General features: G+C 50.3%; 1 protein-coding gene across 2 annotated transcripts in view; it reads right to left on the bottom strand.

The window, feature by feature from the left end:
• Positions 1–237: 237 nt before the first annotated feature.
• Positions 238–15009, bottom strand: part of MSANTD2 (Myb/SANT DNA binding domain containing 2) — a 28948-nt gene continuing 14176 nt past the window's right edge. The window contains exons 1-4 of one of the 2 annotated variants that reach the window (XM_069881835.1): positions 14336–14537; positions 13470–13728; positions 10232–10292; positions 324–1870 (exon numbers count right to left, since the gene is read on the bottom strand). In XM_069881835.1, the coding sequence (XP_069737936.1) occupies positions 1018–1870; positions 10232–10292; positions 13470–13548 (993 nt within the window). In that variant the 5' untranslated portion in view covers positions 13549–13728; positions 14336–14537 and the 3' untranslated portion in view covers positions 324–1017. Of the gene's footprint in view, positions 1871–10231; positions 10293–13469; positions 13729–14335; positions 14538–15009 lie in introns of those variants that run through there. The other variant, XM_069881833.1, reaches the window with a different exon arrangement.

Here is a 15009-nt window from a genome sequence, read left to right as displayed (position 1 = left end):
CATGTTTGCTTGATTTTATTAGGACTGACACATTCATTGTATGTCACAAACGTCACCGATCGATGAGCTTTAGGAAATAAAAAACAACCAAAACTGCCAGCGCCAGCCGGTGAGAACATGGGGCTGATACCATAACACGTCTGGAAAAGGCATTGAACGCGTCCTCCCCGTCCCCGTGTCCCCCCTGTCCCCCTGCCCCCCCACCCCTTCCCCATTCTCACAGCTTTGATTGTACCCATAAGCATGGTTCCACACACAAATGGTTCCCAGCTGCCAGGTTCTCCTTGTGAAAAGGCTAACAAAAAAACCAACCCAATGACAAAAAAAACCCCCAACAATGTAAAAAGAAAAAAATACAAAGGCCAGGAATTACTTTAATGTTAAAAAAATTAAAATAAAATAAAAGCAGATATGGCAACACTACTCGTGAAGTGGAATTCATCACTGAAACCAAAGTCTTGTTTGCAGGCAACACTGTTCGGAGAGAGAGGAGAACACTTGACGGGTGAAAAAAGTGAAGTTCTAAATTATATACAACAGCATCTAAGGGTGGTTTGGAAAAACAGTCTCCTTTAACGTGATTCAAGGTTTAACTTCCTGTTATCTATTGCTTATTTATTCAGATCCGTAATAACACTTAAGAGACGGATGTGTAAAAATGAGACGCCGTGGAATAAAGAAAACCCCCCAAAAACAGCTTTTCATATGAAAACACCACGTGTACGCGCTTGTCCAATGTGGAATGTACCTACAGTCGTTGCACAGGCCGGCGGTTTCTCCTCGCCATGCTGTTCCAGCAGGAAAAGCAGCCGGTCCGGCCGGCAAGAGAGCCAGGACAGGCTGGCTTGCTGAGGATGAACTCGTGGAAAGCACCCTGCAAGCCTCTCATCACCCCGAAACTCAGTTCCAGGTGGAAAAGTCTGACTTGCCCAGCTGTGAACAGACAGGATCCGAAAGCATCTGGTAGCGAGATGGAAAAACAGGGCAGGAAGCCCTAATCCTTATGAAGGACGAGACTCAGTTGTTGAATTTCAAGGGGTATCCAATGGCTTTTTCCAGGCACTCTACCAAAGAGCCGGCGGAAAGAAAATCCCTCTCCACTTCCACAAATTTGATGTAGATGGATTTGGGTGACACGCCGGGCTCTACGATGCAGTTCTGAGATAAAAAGGCGTTGATCCCGACCCAATCTTTGCTGAAGGTTTTGGTGTTTGCCTGAAAGTGTAAAAACAGGCACTGCTGGAGAGTCCGGACCTCAGCAATGCCGAGGTAACAGTAGATAATCCGCGCGGATTCCATCTCCACTCGGAGGGAGGCCTGTGCCGAAGGGACCTCCAGCTCCCCTTGAGTCTCATTGCCGGGATCGGGGCCCCGGTGCTCGGCGAGAGGGGAGGGTGGTTTGTCGTGGCACTCTTCATAGCCGATGGCATAGAGACCTGGGCTTTTGGGGATCCCTCCTGGTAATAAATACTGAACGACGTTCCCTCCGGTGGGCTTGGAGTGAGCGATGGGTATCCAGTCGATCTCCATGTGAAGCTCCAGGCATCGGGCTTCACTGATGGTGATCTCCAGGAATTTGTAATAAACGTTTTTCCAGTTCATTTTCTGCACTCTGGTCATGATAACCCGGCCCTCCGGCTTTTCCGAGTTGAAGTATTCCCGGAGCCGCTTGCCGAGCGGTACCTGTGAGCTGATCTCCGCGTAGTGGTAGCGAATGTCCTCCTTCCAGCGGGTGTTGTAACCGATGCCGAAAATGGCCAGTTTGTTAGAAAGGTGTAGCCTGGAGAAGTCCGTCCAGCTTTGGAACAGCTCCCACTTCAACTGGACCGACTCCAAGATTTGCATAATGTTCTGCATGACGTCACGCTTCCTGGGAATTAAAAAACACAGAGAGAAGGATAAAGGCATCAGTAAACAGGAGCGCAAAATCATCCCAGCAAACACACCGACCTTCGGAAAATACTCCTGCCCTCCAGCTTCCCTGGCTGCTTCCTCAGCAGTGGGTATTTTATCACTTTACAGTGGAAGGTCAGAGCATGGGTTATTAACCCCACACTGATGGGTTTTAATTAATACCTGTAAGACATCACCTGGAGTCCTGTGTCCAGTTCTGGAATCCCCAACATAAGAAGATGGAACTGTTGCAACGGGTCCAGAGGGGGCCAGAGGTGATGCAAGGGCTGGAGCACCTCTGGTATGAGAACAGGCTGAGAGAGTCAGGGTTGTTCAGATTGGAGAAGGGAAGGCTCTGGGGAGAACTTAGAGCAGCTTCCAGTACTGAGAGGGGCTCCAGGAAAGCTGGGGAGGGACTCTTGATCAGGGAGAGGACAAAGACGAATGGTTTTGAGCAGAAAGAGGGGAGATTTAGGAGGCCCTGGCCCAGGTAGCCCAGAAAAGTTGTGGTTGCCCCATCCCTGGGGGTGTTCAAGGCCAGGCTGGATGGAGCTTGGAGCCCCTGATCCAGTGGGAGGTGTCCTCACGCATGGCAGGGGGTGGAATGAGATGAACTTTAAGGTCCCCTTCAGCTTCAGAGAACGATTCCCGCTCTCAACGATTCCCGCTCTCAACAGCCCCAAATCCCACATCACAGCCACGTCCTGCTCCTACCTGAGCTGCTTCAAAGCCATTTGCGACCAAACACGTCTCTGGTGCTGCTAAATACGTGCAGTGACTGGGATGTTCCTTACAGCCGTGTGATCCCATCGGCACGTGGTCCATCACAGAGGACCAGAGCTGCACCCCTAATTTCCAACCACTACTCAAAATGCTTCCACCTCAGCACTACCCTGGAATTCCTACGAGCAAGCAGGGCTGGAACTGCAAAACACACTGAGCCAAGTGTCTCCGAAAGTCTTGGTCCCAGTGCTGGAGCAAGAACAGGGCTAAAGGGACCAATCCTGCAGAGCAGAAGGGAAGACAAGCTGTGCTCGGACATAGCTGACATGGCAGCAGCAGAAATCCCTCTCGATATCCAAGAAAGAATTCAAGTGGTTCCAAAAATTTCATTTTGCTCCTGGGAATAATGCTGGCATCAAAGCAAGTTCCCACGGAGGGGTTTACGCTTTGCTAGGTGATCAGGAGAGAGCATTCTGTGCGTGCCTGGAGCAGGTGGGAACAGCTTCCTCCGGGATGAATGAGACACTTAGGGCGTAATTAGCGACTGGGGAGAACGACTCATTTCAGGAATTGTCCTATAATCAAAGCTGTAGGAAGATAATGAGACTGATTTGATAACAGAGAAAACTCTCTTGGTCCAACAAATGGGATTTAAAAGCTTTTCACACTCGTCTGCTGCTCTGCTTCTGTACAGCTGACCTGGAATCACATGGGCGTCCCCACACCCCGAGGAGAACCTCTTCTGCCACCAGGGTCACAGCATCTCCAGGGTCACTGCAGCCCCAGGAGGACCTCTTCTCCTCCCACATCCCAACAGGACAGCACAGAACATCTGCAGTCCCTGCACCAAAGGACACTGGTTTTCTTCTCTAGGGCATGCATGAACTTCCTTCCTCTTTTGAGCTCCTTTGCTGCATTTCTGGTGAGACCGCTCCTCGAATACTGTGTTCAGTTCTTGCCCAGGTGGCCAAGAAGGCCAATGGCATCTTGGCTTGGATCAGAAACGGTGTGACCAGCAGGTCCAGGGAGGTTATCCTCCCTCTGTACTCGGCACTGGTGAGACCGCTCCTCGAATCCTGTGTTCAGCTCTGGGCCCCTCACCACAAGAAGGATGTTGAGGCTCTGGAACGAGTCCAGAGAAGAGCAACGAAGCTGGTGAAGGGGCTGGAGAACAGGCCTTATGAGGAACGGCTGAGAGAGCTGGGGGTGTTTAGCCTGGAGAAGAGGAGGCTGAGGGGTGACCTCATTGCTCTCTACAACTACCTGACCTGAAAGGAGGTTGTGGAGAGAAGGGTGCTGGCCTCTTCTTCCAAGTGACAGGGGACAGGACAAGAGGGAATGGCCTCAAGCTCCGCCAGGGGAGGTTTAGGCTAGACGTTAGGAAAAAATTCTTTACAGAAAGGGTCATTGGGCACTGGCAGAGGCTGCCCAGGGAGGTGGTTGAGTCACCTTCCCTGGAGGTGTTTAAGGGACGGGTGGATGAAGTGCTGAGGGATATGGTTTAGTGTTTGATGAGAACGGTTGGACTCAATGATCCGGTGGGTCTCTTCCAACCTGGTTATTCTGTGATTCTGTGATTCATGAAGATCATTTAAACTCCCTAAAATCTGCCTTTCCCAAGAGCTCCCCAATGACGTTAAGAATGAGACAGGTAAGGGACATGATGGTCTTTAAGCAGGAGCAGATACAACACCCCATGAATGGCACAAGGCCACCCTTAGAGTTGAGACTCCAGCAGCTGCATTTCTGGCCAGTAAATCCCCCAGTGGATCAGAAGGTCCCATTTTCCATCAAATTGATATGAGGGTTAAAGAAAAAAGGGTTTGGGAGCTGAAGACCCTTTCCACAGTGCTGAAGAGGTCCAACCTCATCACCTTTCATCTCAAAAAATCTGCTTTTCTAGGAGGAAATATAACACACATGGTTTTGGGAAGGTTCTCCAAGTGCCAGTGCCTCCTGGGCACTGAGCTGTGTAGAAAAGTTGATGTATGATGGTTGGTGCACACCGTCTCTGCACATCTCAGGAGGGGTGTCCAGACCCGCAGACCAGGCTGAGGTTACTCACTCCTCAAGGCTATAGAAGGCTATATCCATCAAACTATCCAGCAGCAGCCACCATGCCAGAAGATTCGGCAGGCTTAGAGAGGTGGGGTTGTTCAGCCTGGAAAAGAGAAGACTCTGGGGGGAACTTAAAGCAGTTTCCAATACTGAAAGGGGCTCCAGGAAAGCTGGGGAGGGGCTCTTGATCAGGGAGAGCAGGGATAGGACAATGGGGAATGATTTGAAGCTGAAAAGAGGGGCGATTGAGATGAGATCATAGGAAGAAATGTTTTCCTGTGAGGGTGGGGAGGCCTTGGCCCAGGTAGCCCAGAGCAGTGGTGGCTGCCCCATCCCTGGAGGGGTTCGAGGCCAGGCTGGATGGGGCTTGGAGCCCCTGATCAAGCGGGAGGTGTCTGTGCCCATGGTAGGGGTGGAACTGGATGGGCTTTGAGGTCCCTTCCAACCCAAACCATTCCATGACTCTGATTCTGGGAGAGACCTTAGAAGGCATTTCAGCAAGTGCATCTCCACCAGGACTAGTGCGTAACTAAGTTTCTAAAGCACCAACATGAAGACCTGCTTGGCAAGTGGAGCCAGGGGAGGTTAAAAATACCTGTTGCATTGTCAACAAACTCCTGTCTCTTATTTTAAGTTACTTCTGAGAGGTCATTCCTACCATCCTCTGTCCAGCAGCAGAGGAGAAGGCAAGGAGAGGAACATCATATAAGAAAAAATGCCTGTTTACCCCAAACCCATTTATATTCACAACCAAACACTGTGACAATCCTGAACGGTTTCAAAGCTTCTGCACAGCTTCCCTGACGGTTCTCCAGATGCTGAGCAGCACTATGCTTGGAAAATGCTTTTTTTTAGACCTTTGGAAACAGAAATTCACCTCCTGGGGACACAGCAGGTAAGGGGACAGCGTGAGCCCTGGCTCGGCACATGGCTGGGGGTTTCACTGCTGCAATCAGGACACAGTGTTGGGGACAGTTCTGCTCAACATCTTTATTCGTGATCTGGATGAGGGGATTGTTTCCTCAGTCAGTTTGCAGGTGACACCAAGCTGGGTGGGAGTGTTGATTGACTGGAGGGCAGGGAGGCTCTGCAGAGGGACCTGGCCAGGATGGATCCATGGGCTGAGACCAACAGGACGAGGTTCAACAAGGCCAAGTGCCATGTCCTACACTTGGGACTCAACAACCCCGTGCAGCTCCAGGTTTGGGGGACAAGTGGCTGGAACGCTGCCCCATGAAAAAGGACCTGGGGGTGTTCAACAGTGGCTGAACATGAGCCAGCAGTGGCCCAGGTGGGCAAGAAGGGCAACAACATCCTGGCTTGGATCAGCCATGGGGTGGCCAGCAGGAGCAGGGCAGGGATCGTCCCCTGCACTTGGCGCTGGTGAGGCTGCACCTCGAATCCTGGGTTCAGTTTTGGGCCTCTTGCTAGAACAAGGATGCTGAGGGGCTGGAGCACGTCCGGAGAAGGGAATGGAGCTGGAGCCCAGGGGCTCTGGGAGCAGCCAAGAGACTTGGGGCTGTTGTGTCTGGAGAAGAGAAGGCTGAGGGGAAACATCATCACTCTGCATCTCCAGGAAGAGGTTGTGGTGAGGTGGGTGCTGGCCTCTTCTTCCAAGTGACAGGTGATAGGATGAGAGGGAATAGCCTCAGGTTGCACCAGGGCAGATTTAGGTTGGACATCAGGAGAAACGTCTCCATGGAAAGTGTTCTTGGGCACTACAGAGGCTGCCCAGGGAGGTAGTGGAGCCACCATCTCTACTGGTGTTTAAAAGCCAGGCAGATGAGGTGCATAGGGATGGTTCTGTGGTGGACAGGGACAGCTGGACTCTGATCTCAAAGGTCTTTTCTAACCAAATGATTCTATGGCTCTGTGATTTGCCTCAAGACATACAGCTGAACTCTGTTTAGAGAAAGCACTCCCATCCCATCCCAGCGACAGGAGAAAGCAGCGTGGGTAGGTTTTCATTCAACAATAGAGGAACAGAACTAGGAACCAAAAAAAAGCCTCCACTTTTATTAATTCCACTATAAATACACTTGGTAAGTTTAGTTCAGCACAAAATAGAACTAAAAAAAAAAAAATTAGTCACTCAAACTGCTCCTGCTGGAAAGAGGAATGATCTCACTAGAGATGATCTCTGGCAGCACCTCGCGTACAGGAGAGGAGAAGGGCTTTCCATGGGGGAATCCCGTGCTTTGAGCACAGAAGAATCAATAGGGAACAAAGAGCCCTGCCTTTCCATTATAGCATCTCCTCTGCTCGCTTATGGTGGGACTCGAGGGCTCGGCAGCTGACCCGCTGAGCTTCGCTCTCTCAGGCTCCATCCAGCACATCCATGATTTGCCAAGCAGAGGTACAAGCACCAAGAGCCAAATTCATAGAATCATGGAATAATTTGGGTTGGAAGGGAACTCAAGAGACCATCCAGTTCCACTCCTGCCATGGGCAGGGACACCCCCCACTGGATCAGGGGCTCCAGACCCCATCCAACCTGGCCTTGAACACCTCCAGGGATGGGGCAGCCACCACTGCTCTGGGCAACCTCCCCACCCTTAGCATGAAGATTCTTTCCTAATGTCTAATATAAATCTTCCCCCTTCCAATTTAAAGCCATTCCCCCTCATCCTGTCACTCCATGCCCAGCTTTCCTGGAGCCCCTTTCAGCACTGCAAGCTGCTCTAAGGTCTCCCCAGAACCTTCTATTCTCAGGGCTGAACAATCCCAACTCTCGGCCTGTCCTCATAGCAGAGGTGCTCCAGCCCTTGGATCATCTTTGTTTACTCCTCAGGACACGTTCCAAGAGTTCCACCTCCTTCTTACATTGGAGATTCCAGAACTGGACACAGGACTCCTGGTGAGGTCTCATGAGAGCTGAGCAGAGGGGGAGAATCCCCTCCGTTGACTTATTTTCAGCAAAACAATCCCAGTTTGCAGAGCGTTTACCCTCCGTCAATGCTGTGTCACAGTGCAATCTCACTTTTCATCTGCAGAAGGTGCCCTAGAGCTGGATTTCTCCCTATGTCAAACCACCATTCCCCTCTGAAGTGTTAGTAATTCAGAGGAGGGAAGCCGAGAGAGACAAGAATAGTACAAATTTTTTCTAAGACTTCAAAGAGGCTGATACAGCTGGTTTTGGTGAAGGGCTCAGCTCCACATGCTTCTTCCAGTTCATATTCAGAGTCTGCAGTGAACAAATCACTTCTCAAATGAATTTAGAATAGTGTAATGGAGCTCTAATAGTTTCATTTTTCCAAACAGCAGCAGCGGAATGTGGCAGCAGAGCCAAGGTAGAGAAGGACTGTCCAGCTGATGGAGCACAGGACCCGGACACTGCTTACCTACTGCTCTTTACTTCCTACACTGTCAAAACCAAGGCAACCAGCAAACAGGGGAAGGCCTTAGAAGTCTTTGGAGGGCAGTTATTTGGTGCCTGAAGTGAAGAGGGGCAGTGCAGTCCCTGCTACGACACAGTGGGTTTGTTGGAGCACCATCAGGTCCTGTCACCGGCCAGAGCTGCCGCTGGCAGCAGGAGGGAAGAGAGCTCCCTCTGTTTCTGCAGGTTTGTGGCCAGTTGATAGCAACAGCAGCCTCGCATGCGTGGGTTTATCAGGAAAAGAAGAGCCAGAACAAATTCCAATGCCCGGACGGCTCAGTGAGAGGCTTCCTATCACGAGGATCTTGGCAACACACTCCCATCCTCTGCTAGGAAAACAATGGCATGGCGTGCATCTGCTCCTGTGGTTTCCTGCAAGCTGCTTAGCTCCAAAAAACCCTTCCCAAATCCTAGGGGGGTGAAGGGATAAGTAAAGACAAGGTTTTCAGCCATACACATGCTTACAGTCCAGCGTTGCCACAACAAAAGTTCTCCTCATCAAAAACTTGCAAGGTGAGATTCAGCACAGCATTTGCTGGCACCACCATCCCTATGGGTTTTAGTGAGGGCATTCCTGCAGAAAAAACACACGTTCCCAGAAACGCAGAGGAAACGGAGCCCAGCCATCCTGGAAATAGGTTAGATATATTTGAAAATGCTGGACAAAGTGAAAAAAGTTTGGCATCCATTTATCATCTGTGGCTTAAGAACAGACACAACTCTACTTATGGAAGATAATAAACATACATCCAACTTATCTTCCCATCAGCTGTGCTTCTCCCAACTGCTTTTCATCTACCAAGTCAGAGTCTGGAAGTTCCTTGCTCTCACAGTGAGGAGAAAAAGTAATTTTCAGCAAATCTGTGTTGCAAGATCATAGAATCACAGAATCATGGAATGGTTTGGGTTGGAAGAGACCTCAAAGCCCATCCAGTTCCACCTCTGCCAAGGGCAGGGACACCTCCCACTGGATCAGGGGCTCCAAGCCCCATCCAATCTGGCCTCGAACCCCTCCAGGGATGGGGCAGCCACCACTGCTCTGGGAAACCTGGGCCAGAGCCTCCCCGCACTCAGCATGAAGAATTTCTTCCTAATATGTAATCTAAACCTTCCCCCTTCCAATTTAAAGCCATTCCCCCTTGTCCTGTCACTCCAGGCCCCTGTAAAAAGTTCCTCCCCATCTCTCCTTGACTCCCTTTCAGGTCTGGAAGGTGCTTCTCCCTGGAGCTTTCTCCAGGCTAAACAACCCCAACTCTCCCAGCCTGTCCTCACAGCAGAGGTGCTCCAGCCCTTGGATCACCTCCACAGTCTTCTCTGGAACCGTTCCAACAGTTCCATCTCCTTCTTATGTTGGGGATCCAGAACTGGACACCGGGCTTCAGGTGGGGGTCTCACAAGAGCAGAGCAGAGGTGCACAATCCCCTCCCTCCCTGCTGGTCCCATGGCTTTGGATGCAGCTCAGGACATGGTTTGGCTTTCTGGGCTGTGAGTACATGTTGCCAGCTCATGTGGAGCTTCTCCTCCCCCAGCACCTCAAGTCTTTCTCCTCAGGACTTCTTCCAATCATGTTGCACCCCAGACTGTATTGAAACCATGAACTGCCCCCACCCAGGTGGAGAACCTTGCCCTTGGCCTTGCTGAACCTCATGAGTTTCAAATCAGCTCTGAAAGTAATAAAAATAAAAGCTCCCCCCCAGGCTCTGGCATGCCTTCCCACAGGCTTGCACCAAGCACACGCTGCTCCAAGCACTGCACCCCTCCTCTCCCTCTTTCTTTCCTCCACCCCTGTGGTCCCTTTTTTCCTTACATCCACAGGGGCAAACATCAGGCAAATAGAAAAAAAACCAAGCCTACAAATAGACCCAAGCGCTCAGCCTTGTGTCACGATACCCACACACATCCCAGTGAAACTAGAGCGGATTTTATCCATGTTCTAAGCCCTGGCATTCGTGCAGCAAGGCTGGGTTTATTTGCTAAAGGATGTAGCCAAGAAGAGAAAGAGTTGCAAAGCTTTTTAAATGTTCGGAGGTAACTGGAATAAAGCACAAAGTGGATTCGGCTGCAGGAGCAGCCTTGCACAATGGGTTTATAATTATAATCAGAAGTTTTAAACATCCCCCCCTCCTGCACAGCATCCCCAGGGAAACGCACTCCAGTGTAAAACACTCATAAATTACTTACTGCGCATCTTCTGAAGATTCCTGTTTTATCTTTAATGTTCTTCGTGTGGTTGGCATTTCATCTGAAAGGTAAAATTTCAATACAATTACATTTCTAGACCTTAGAACAGCTTCCAGTGCTGAAAGGGGCTCCAGGAAAGATGGGGAACAAACTTTTACAAGCACCTGTAGTTACAGGATGAGAGGGAATGGCTTTAAATTGGAAGGAGAAAGATTTAGATCAGACATTAGGAAGAAATTCTTCACACTGAGGCTGGGGAGGCCCTGGCCCAGGTTGCCCAGAGCAGTGGTGGCTGCCCCATCCCTGGAGGGGTTCAAGGCCAGGTTGGATGGGGCTTGGAGCCCCTGATCCAGTGGGAGGTGTCCCTGCCCTTGGCAGGGGTGGGACTGGATGGGCTTTGATTTACCTTCCGACCCAAACCATTCCACAATTCTGTGATTTTCAGTAACGGTCCCTGACATCTGGATTTTTTTTAAACCTTATTTTTAACAAATAAATAAATAAATAAAACTCAAAGTTGCCTCTGAGAGCAGGCGCTCCAGCCCTTGCCAACTCCAGCTCCAAACCCTCCCCAACAGATTAGTTTTATGTTTTTCTTGGAAGCACCGTGGCCCATTAAGATTGGAATCTCTCTCCGCAAGATCAAAACCTTTTGAGGACAAGGCTACAATTCTCATGATTGAAATCACAAATCGAGGAAACAGCAAACTGCACTGGTGAAAAAAGAAAAAGGAAAAACAAGGAAGAAAGACTGCTTGGCTTTTGGTCATAGAATCATGGAATCACTGAGGTTGTAAAGGCCCTCCAAGCTCAACCAGCCCAACCATCAGACCAACCCCTCCACACCGACCAAACCACATCTCCAAGTCCCACAGCCACAGGGCTTTTTAATCCCTCCAGGGATGAGACTCCACCACTGGCCTGGGCAGCCTCTGCCAGCACTTCAACACTCCTTCCGTGAAGACATGTTTCCCAATATCCAACCTAAACCTCCCCTGGCACAACTTGAGGCCATTTCCTCTTGTTCTACTCCTTGTTACCTGGGAGAAGAGTCCAGCACCTTCCTCACCACAAACTCCATTCCGGCAGCTGCAAAGAACGATGAGGTCTCTCCTCAGCCGCCTCTTCCCCAGACCCCTCTGCTGCTTCCAGAACCCCTGGGCTCCAGACCCTTCCTCAGCTCCGTTCCCTTCTTCAGATGTGTTCCAGCCTCTCAATGTCCTTCCTGGAGTGAGGGACCCAAAACTGAACCCAGGATTCAAGATGTGCCCCCACCAGCACCAAGTTCAGGGGGATGTTCCCTGCCCTGCTCCTGCCAGGCTCCAAGCCAGGACGTTGGTGGCCTTCTTGCCCACCTGGGCCACTGCTGGCTCACGTTCAGCCACTGTTGAACACCCCCAGGTCCTTTTCCATGAGGCAGCTTTCCAGCCACTCGTCTCCAAGCTTGGAGATGCATGGGGTTGCTGTGTCCCAGGTACAGGACCTGGCACTTAGCTTTGTCGAACCTCATCCCGTTGGTCTCAGCCCATGGATTCAGCCTGTCCCGATCCCTCTGCAGAGCTTCCATACCCTTGAGTCAATCAACACTCCCACCTAGCTTGGTGTCATCTTCAAAATGACTGAGGGAGCACTTGACTCCTTGATGGCACATTGGAAAAGCAAGTACCAGAACCAATGCATCTACGTTCCATTTAGGTGTTGTTTGCTCAGCACTGTTCTCATAACTTCTCTGAGCATGAAGAATATCATCAGCCAAGGGCAAACAAATGTGTCTGATCTGGCTGAAGGAACCGCTGACAAATCAGAAGACCACATTTTAGCCACCAGAACCAGTCAAATTAGACAGCATTAGCTGTTGTTCACATATGTTTGTAACCTCACCTTCTCCCCACTGTTCCTCTCCCACAGCGGGGATCAAGTCTGAGAGAACCTGAATGCAGTTAACAGCCAGCTTGCAAACTTCAACATTAAACTGTGATTTAAGCCTCTTTCAAAGCATCCCAATTCACCTCAATCCTCTGAACCCAGACATGTGACCATCTCTCCTCTCCCTGTTTCAGTCTACAAATCACGAGGGAATAAAAATCATTGCAACAAGAGCCTTTATCCAATTCACCTGCAAATCACCACTTCACTTGGGTCTCTGTTGAATTTGACGGACTTAAAGGTCCTGCCACAAAAATAAGCCATCTGCTCAGGCAAGGGAGGAATACGCACCCTTGAGATCACAGAATTGTGGAATGGTTTGGGTCGGAACACACCTCAAAGCTCATCCAGTTCCACCCCCTGCCATGGGCAGGGACACCCCCCACTGGATCAGGGGCTCCAAGCCCCATCCAACCTGGCCTTGAACCCCTCCAGGGATGGGGCAGCCACGGCTGCTCTGGGCAACCTGGGCCAGGGCCTCCCCACCCTCATAGGAAAACATTTCTTCCCGAGATCTCATCTCAATCTCCCCTCTTTCAGATTCAAATCATTCTCCCTTGCCCTATCCCTGCACTCCCCGATCAAAAATCCTTCACCAGCTTTTCTGGATCCCCTTCTTACCAGGTACTTTAAGCTCAAGTCCTGATCCCTAAATATTTTGGGAACCATGGTTTGGTTTTGATGCTGAACTGGGGGGATTACTTTCCCTTTTCTCCCCAAGGACATCAGGTGTCCAGCACCTTGAGCACATTGTGTCTGAAACATGAAAGCCGGCACTGAGACACGTCTGCTGGAGTGTTCAAAGGAGGGCACAGAGCTGGTGAGGGGTATGGAGGGGATGTTGAGAGGAGAGGCTGAAGTCCCTTGGTCTGTTCAGCCTGGAGAAGAGGAAACTGAGAGGAGACATCATTGCGCTCTGCACCTTCCTCACACAGCGGGGAGGAGGAGGAGGAGGAGGAGCAGGCACTGAGCTCTTTTCTCTGAACCCGAGGGAATGGCAGGAAGATGCCAGGGCAGAGTTAGGTTGGACACTGGGAAAAGGTTCTTCCCCCAGAGGGTGGTGGAGCACTGGAACAGCTCCCAGGGAAGCAGTCACGGCACCAAGCCTGACAGTATTCCAGAAGCATTTGGCCAGTGCTCTCAGACACATGGTGTGGATGTTGTGGGTGTCCTGTGCAGGGACAGGAGTTGGACTCGATGCCTCTTGTGGGTCCTTTCCAATTCCAGACATTTTATGGTCTGCGAGATAGGTGTGAGCACAGAGCACAGGGAAAATCAGAGGATGCAGATGTACCAAGGTGGGATTTCTTACCCAATTCCTGCTCGCCAGTCTGGTAGCAATGAAGATCCTGACTGTGGTTTCCCCAGTCCTCCTGCGAGTACTCCTCCATCGTGCTGCCATCTGACTCCAGCTCTTGGTACAAGCCGCTACTGTTGATGAGGACAGGCTGGCAGGGCTGGGAGTCCCAGCCTCCCTGCCCAAACACCTGCTCAAGCTGCTCGAACGTGTAGCTGCTTTTCCTCTTCCCAACACCATGCTCCTTCACACGGCTGTAGCACCTGCGAAGGGTCTGAGACAGAACATGGCACGTTAAGCTGGTGGTGACGGGCTGGCAGAGCAGACGGTCACTGGCAGACAGTTACACAGCTACTAGGCAGGGTTTAGGAGGCTTGGGGTTTTTTTTACTTCTGCCGATCAGGATTTGCCCCACGCTCATAGGATACAATGCTCCTGAATTAATCTATGCCCGCCAGGAAGCGTTATATGTATCTAACATTCCCACTGTAGCGATTTAGCTTTAACATCTACGACACAGGACAAAGTTGCGTAGCAGCTACGGGGTTGTCAGACTTAACTGGGGTGATTTATTCCCTTCCCCACTTCAAAACCATCCCCAGATCTGCTCTGCGACATCAGGAAAATAAAAATATCAAGATAGCCCCAGTCAGAGACACCAACCAGGCAAGGAAATGCACACCTACTATGAGAAGGAGAGAGCAGAGCTGGTGTTGTGCCCACAGCTTGGAGAAGGTGAAGCGGGAGGAGAGAGAAAGGAAAAGAGAAAGAAGAGTCCCCCAAAGCAAAGATGGTCCGACCTTCCTTACTCCGGTAAGAAGACACAAGGTACAAAATGGATTTGCCTAAGCTATTCAGCTAGGAAAATGTATATTACTTACATATTTTGCATTCCTGACTAACTCTGTCTCTTGTGAAGCTGCTGAAATTTAAAAGAGGTCAAATCAATAATGCTCCCAGTTTCCGGACTTCGACATCATGCATTAAGCAAGAAACAATGCTAGGATGGCTCTGCCTGACAAGCCTTTACAAACAGGGCTGAGGCCAAAGACAGATGCAAAATCCTGGTCTGCTTGTGGTGATCCCTCCAGCATTCTGCACCGAGCTGGTGCCTCACATTTTGCTGTGCACAGAGGGGCAGAGCCATATAGGCCTATGATTTCTGTCCACATTTCCCCCCTAATCCAGAGCAACACATGCCTATTTGGGGGAAAATCCCTTTTATGTGCATCCCTCAACATGGTTTTCATTCTACCACCACTCTGCTTTTGAAAGGTCATGATGTGTCCCAGATTTGCTGGATCTTGAAGGGTTTTGGATCGGGAGAGTGCTAGAAAATATTGTTTTCATATTAAATTACTAGATTGCTCAGGTTCCAGCTTGAATGAAGATGAGGTGTTCAGGGATCTGACAGTGTAAAGGGATGATTGGACTCAATGATCTCAAAGGTCTTTCCCAACCAAGTGATTCTACAAATGGCAAAGCTGCCTCTGGAGGTCAAGAGAGGCATTGATTTGGGAAGCACCAGTCCTGCCTCCTTGCTTTCTGGAAGAGG

This window comes from Phaenicophaeus curvirostris, unplaced genomic scaffold (assembly GCF_032191515.1).
Source record: "Phaenicophaeus curvirostris isolate KB17595 unplaced genomic scaffold, BPBGC_Pcur_1.0 scaffold_69, whole genome shotgun sequence".
Lineage (NCBI taxonomy): Eukaryota > Metazoa > Chordata > Aves > Cuculiformes > Cuculidae > Phaenicophaeus > Phaenicophaeus curvirostris.
This window is presented reverse-complemented; position numbering and strand designations above follow the sequence as displayed.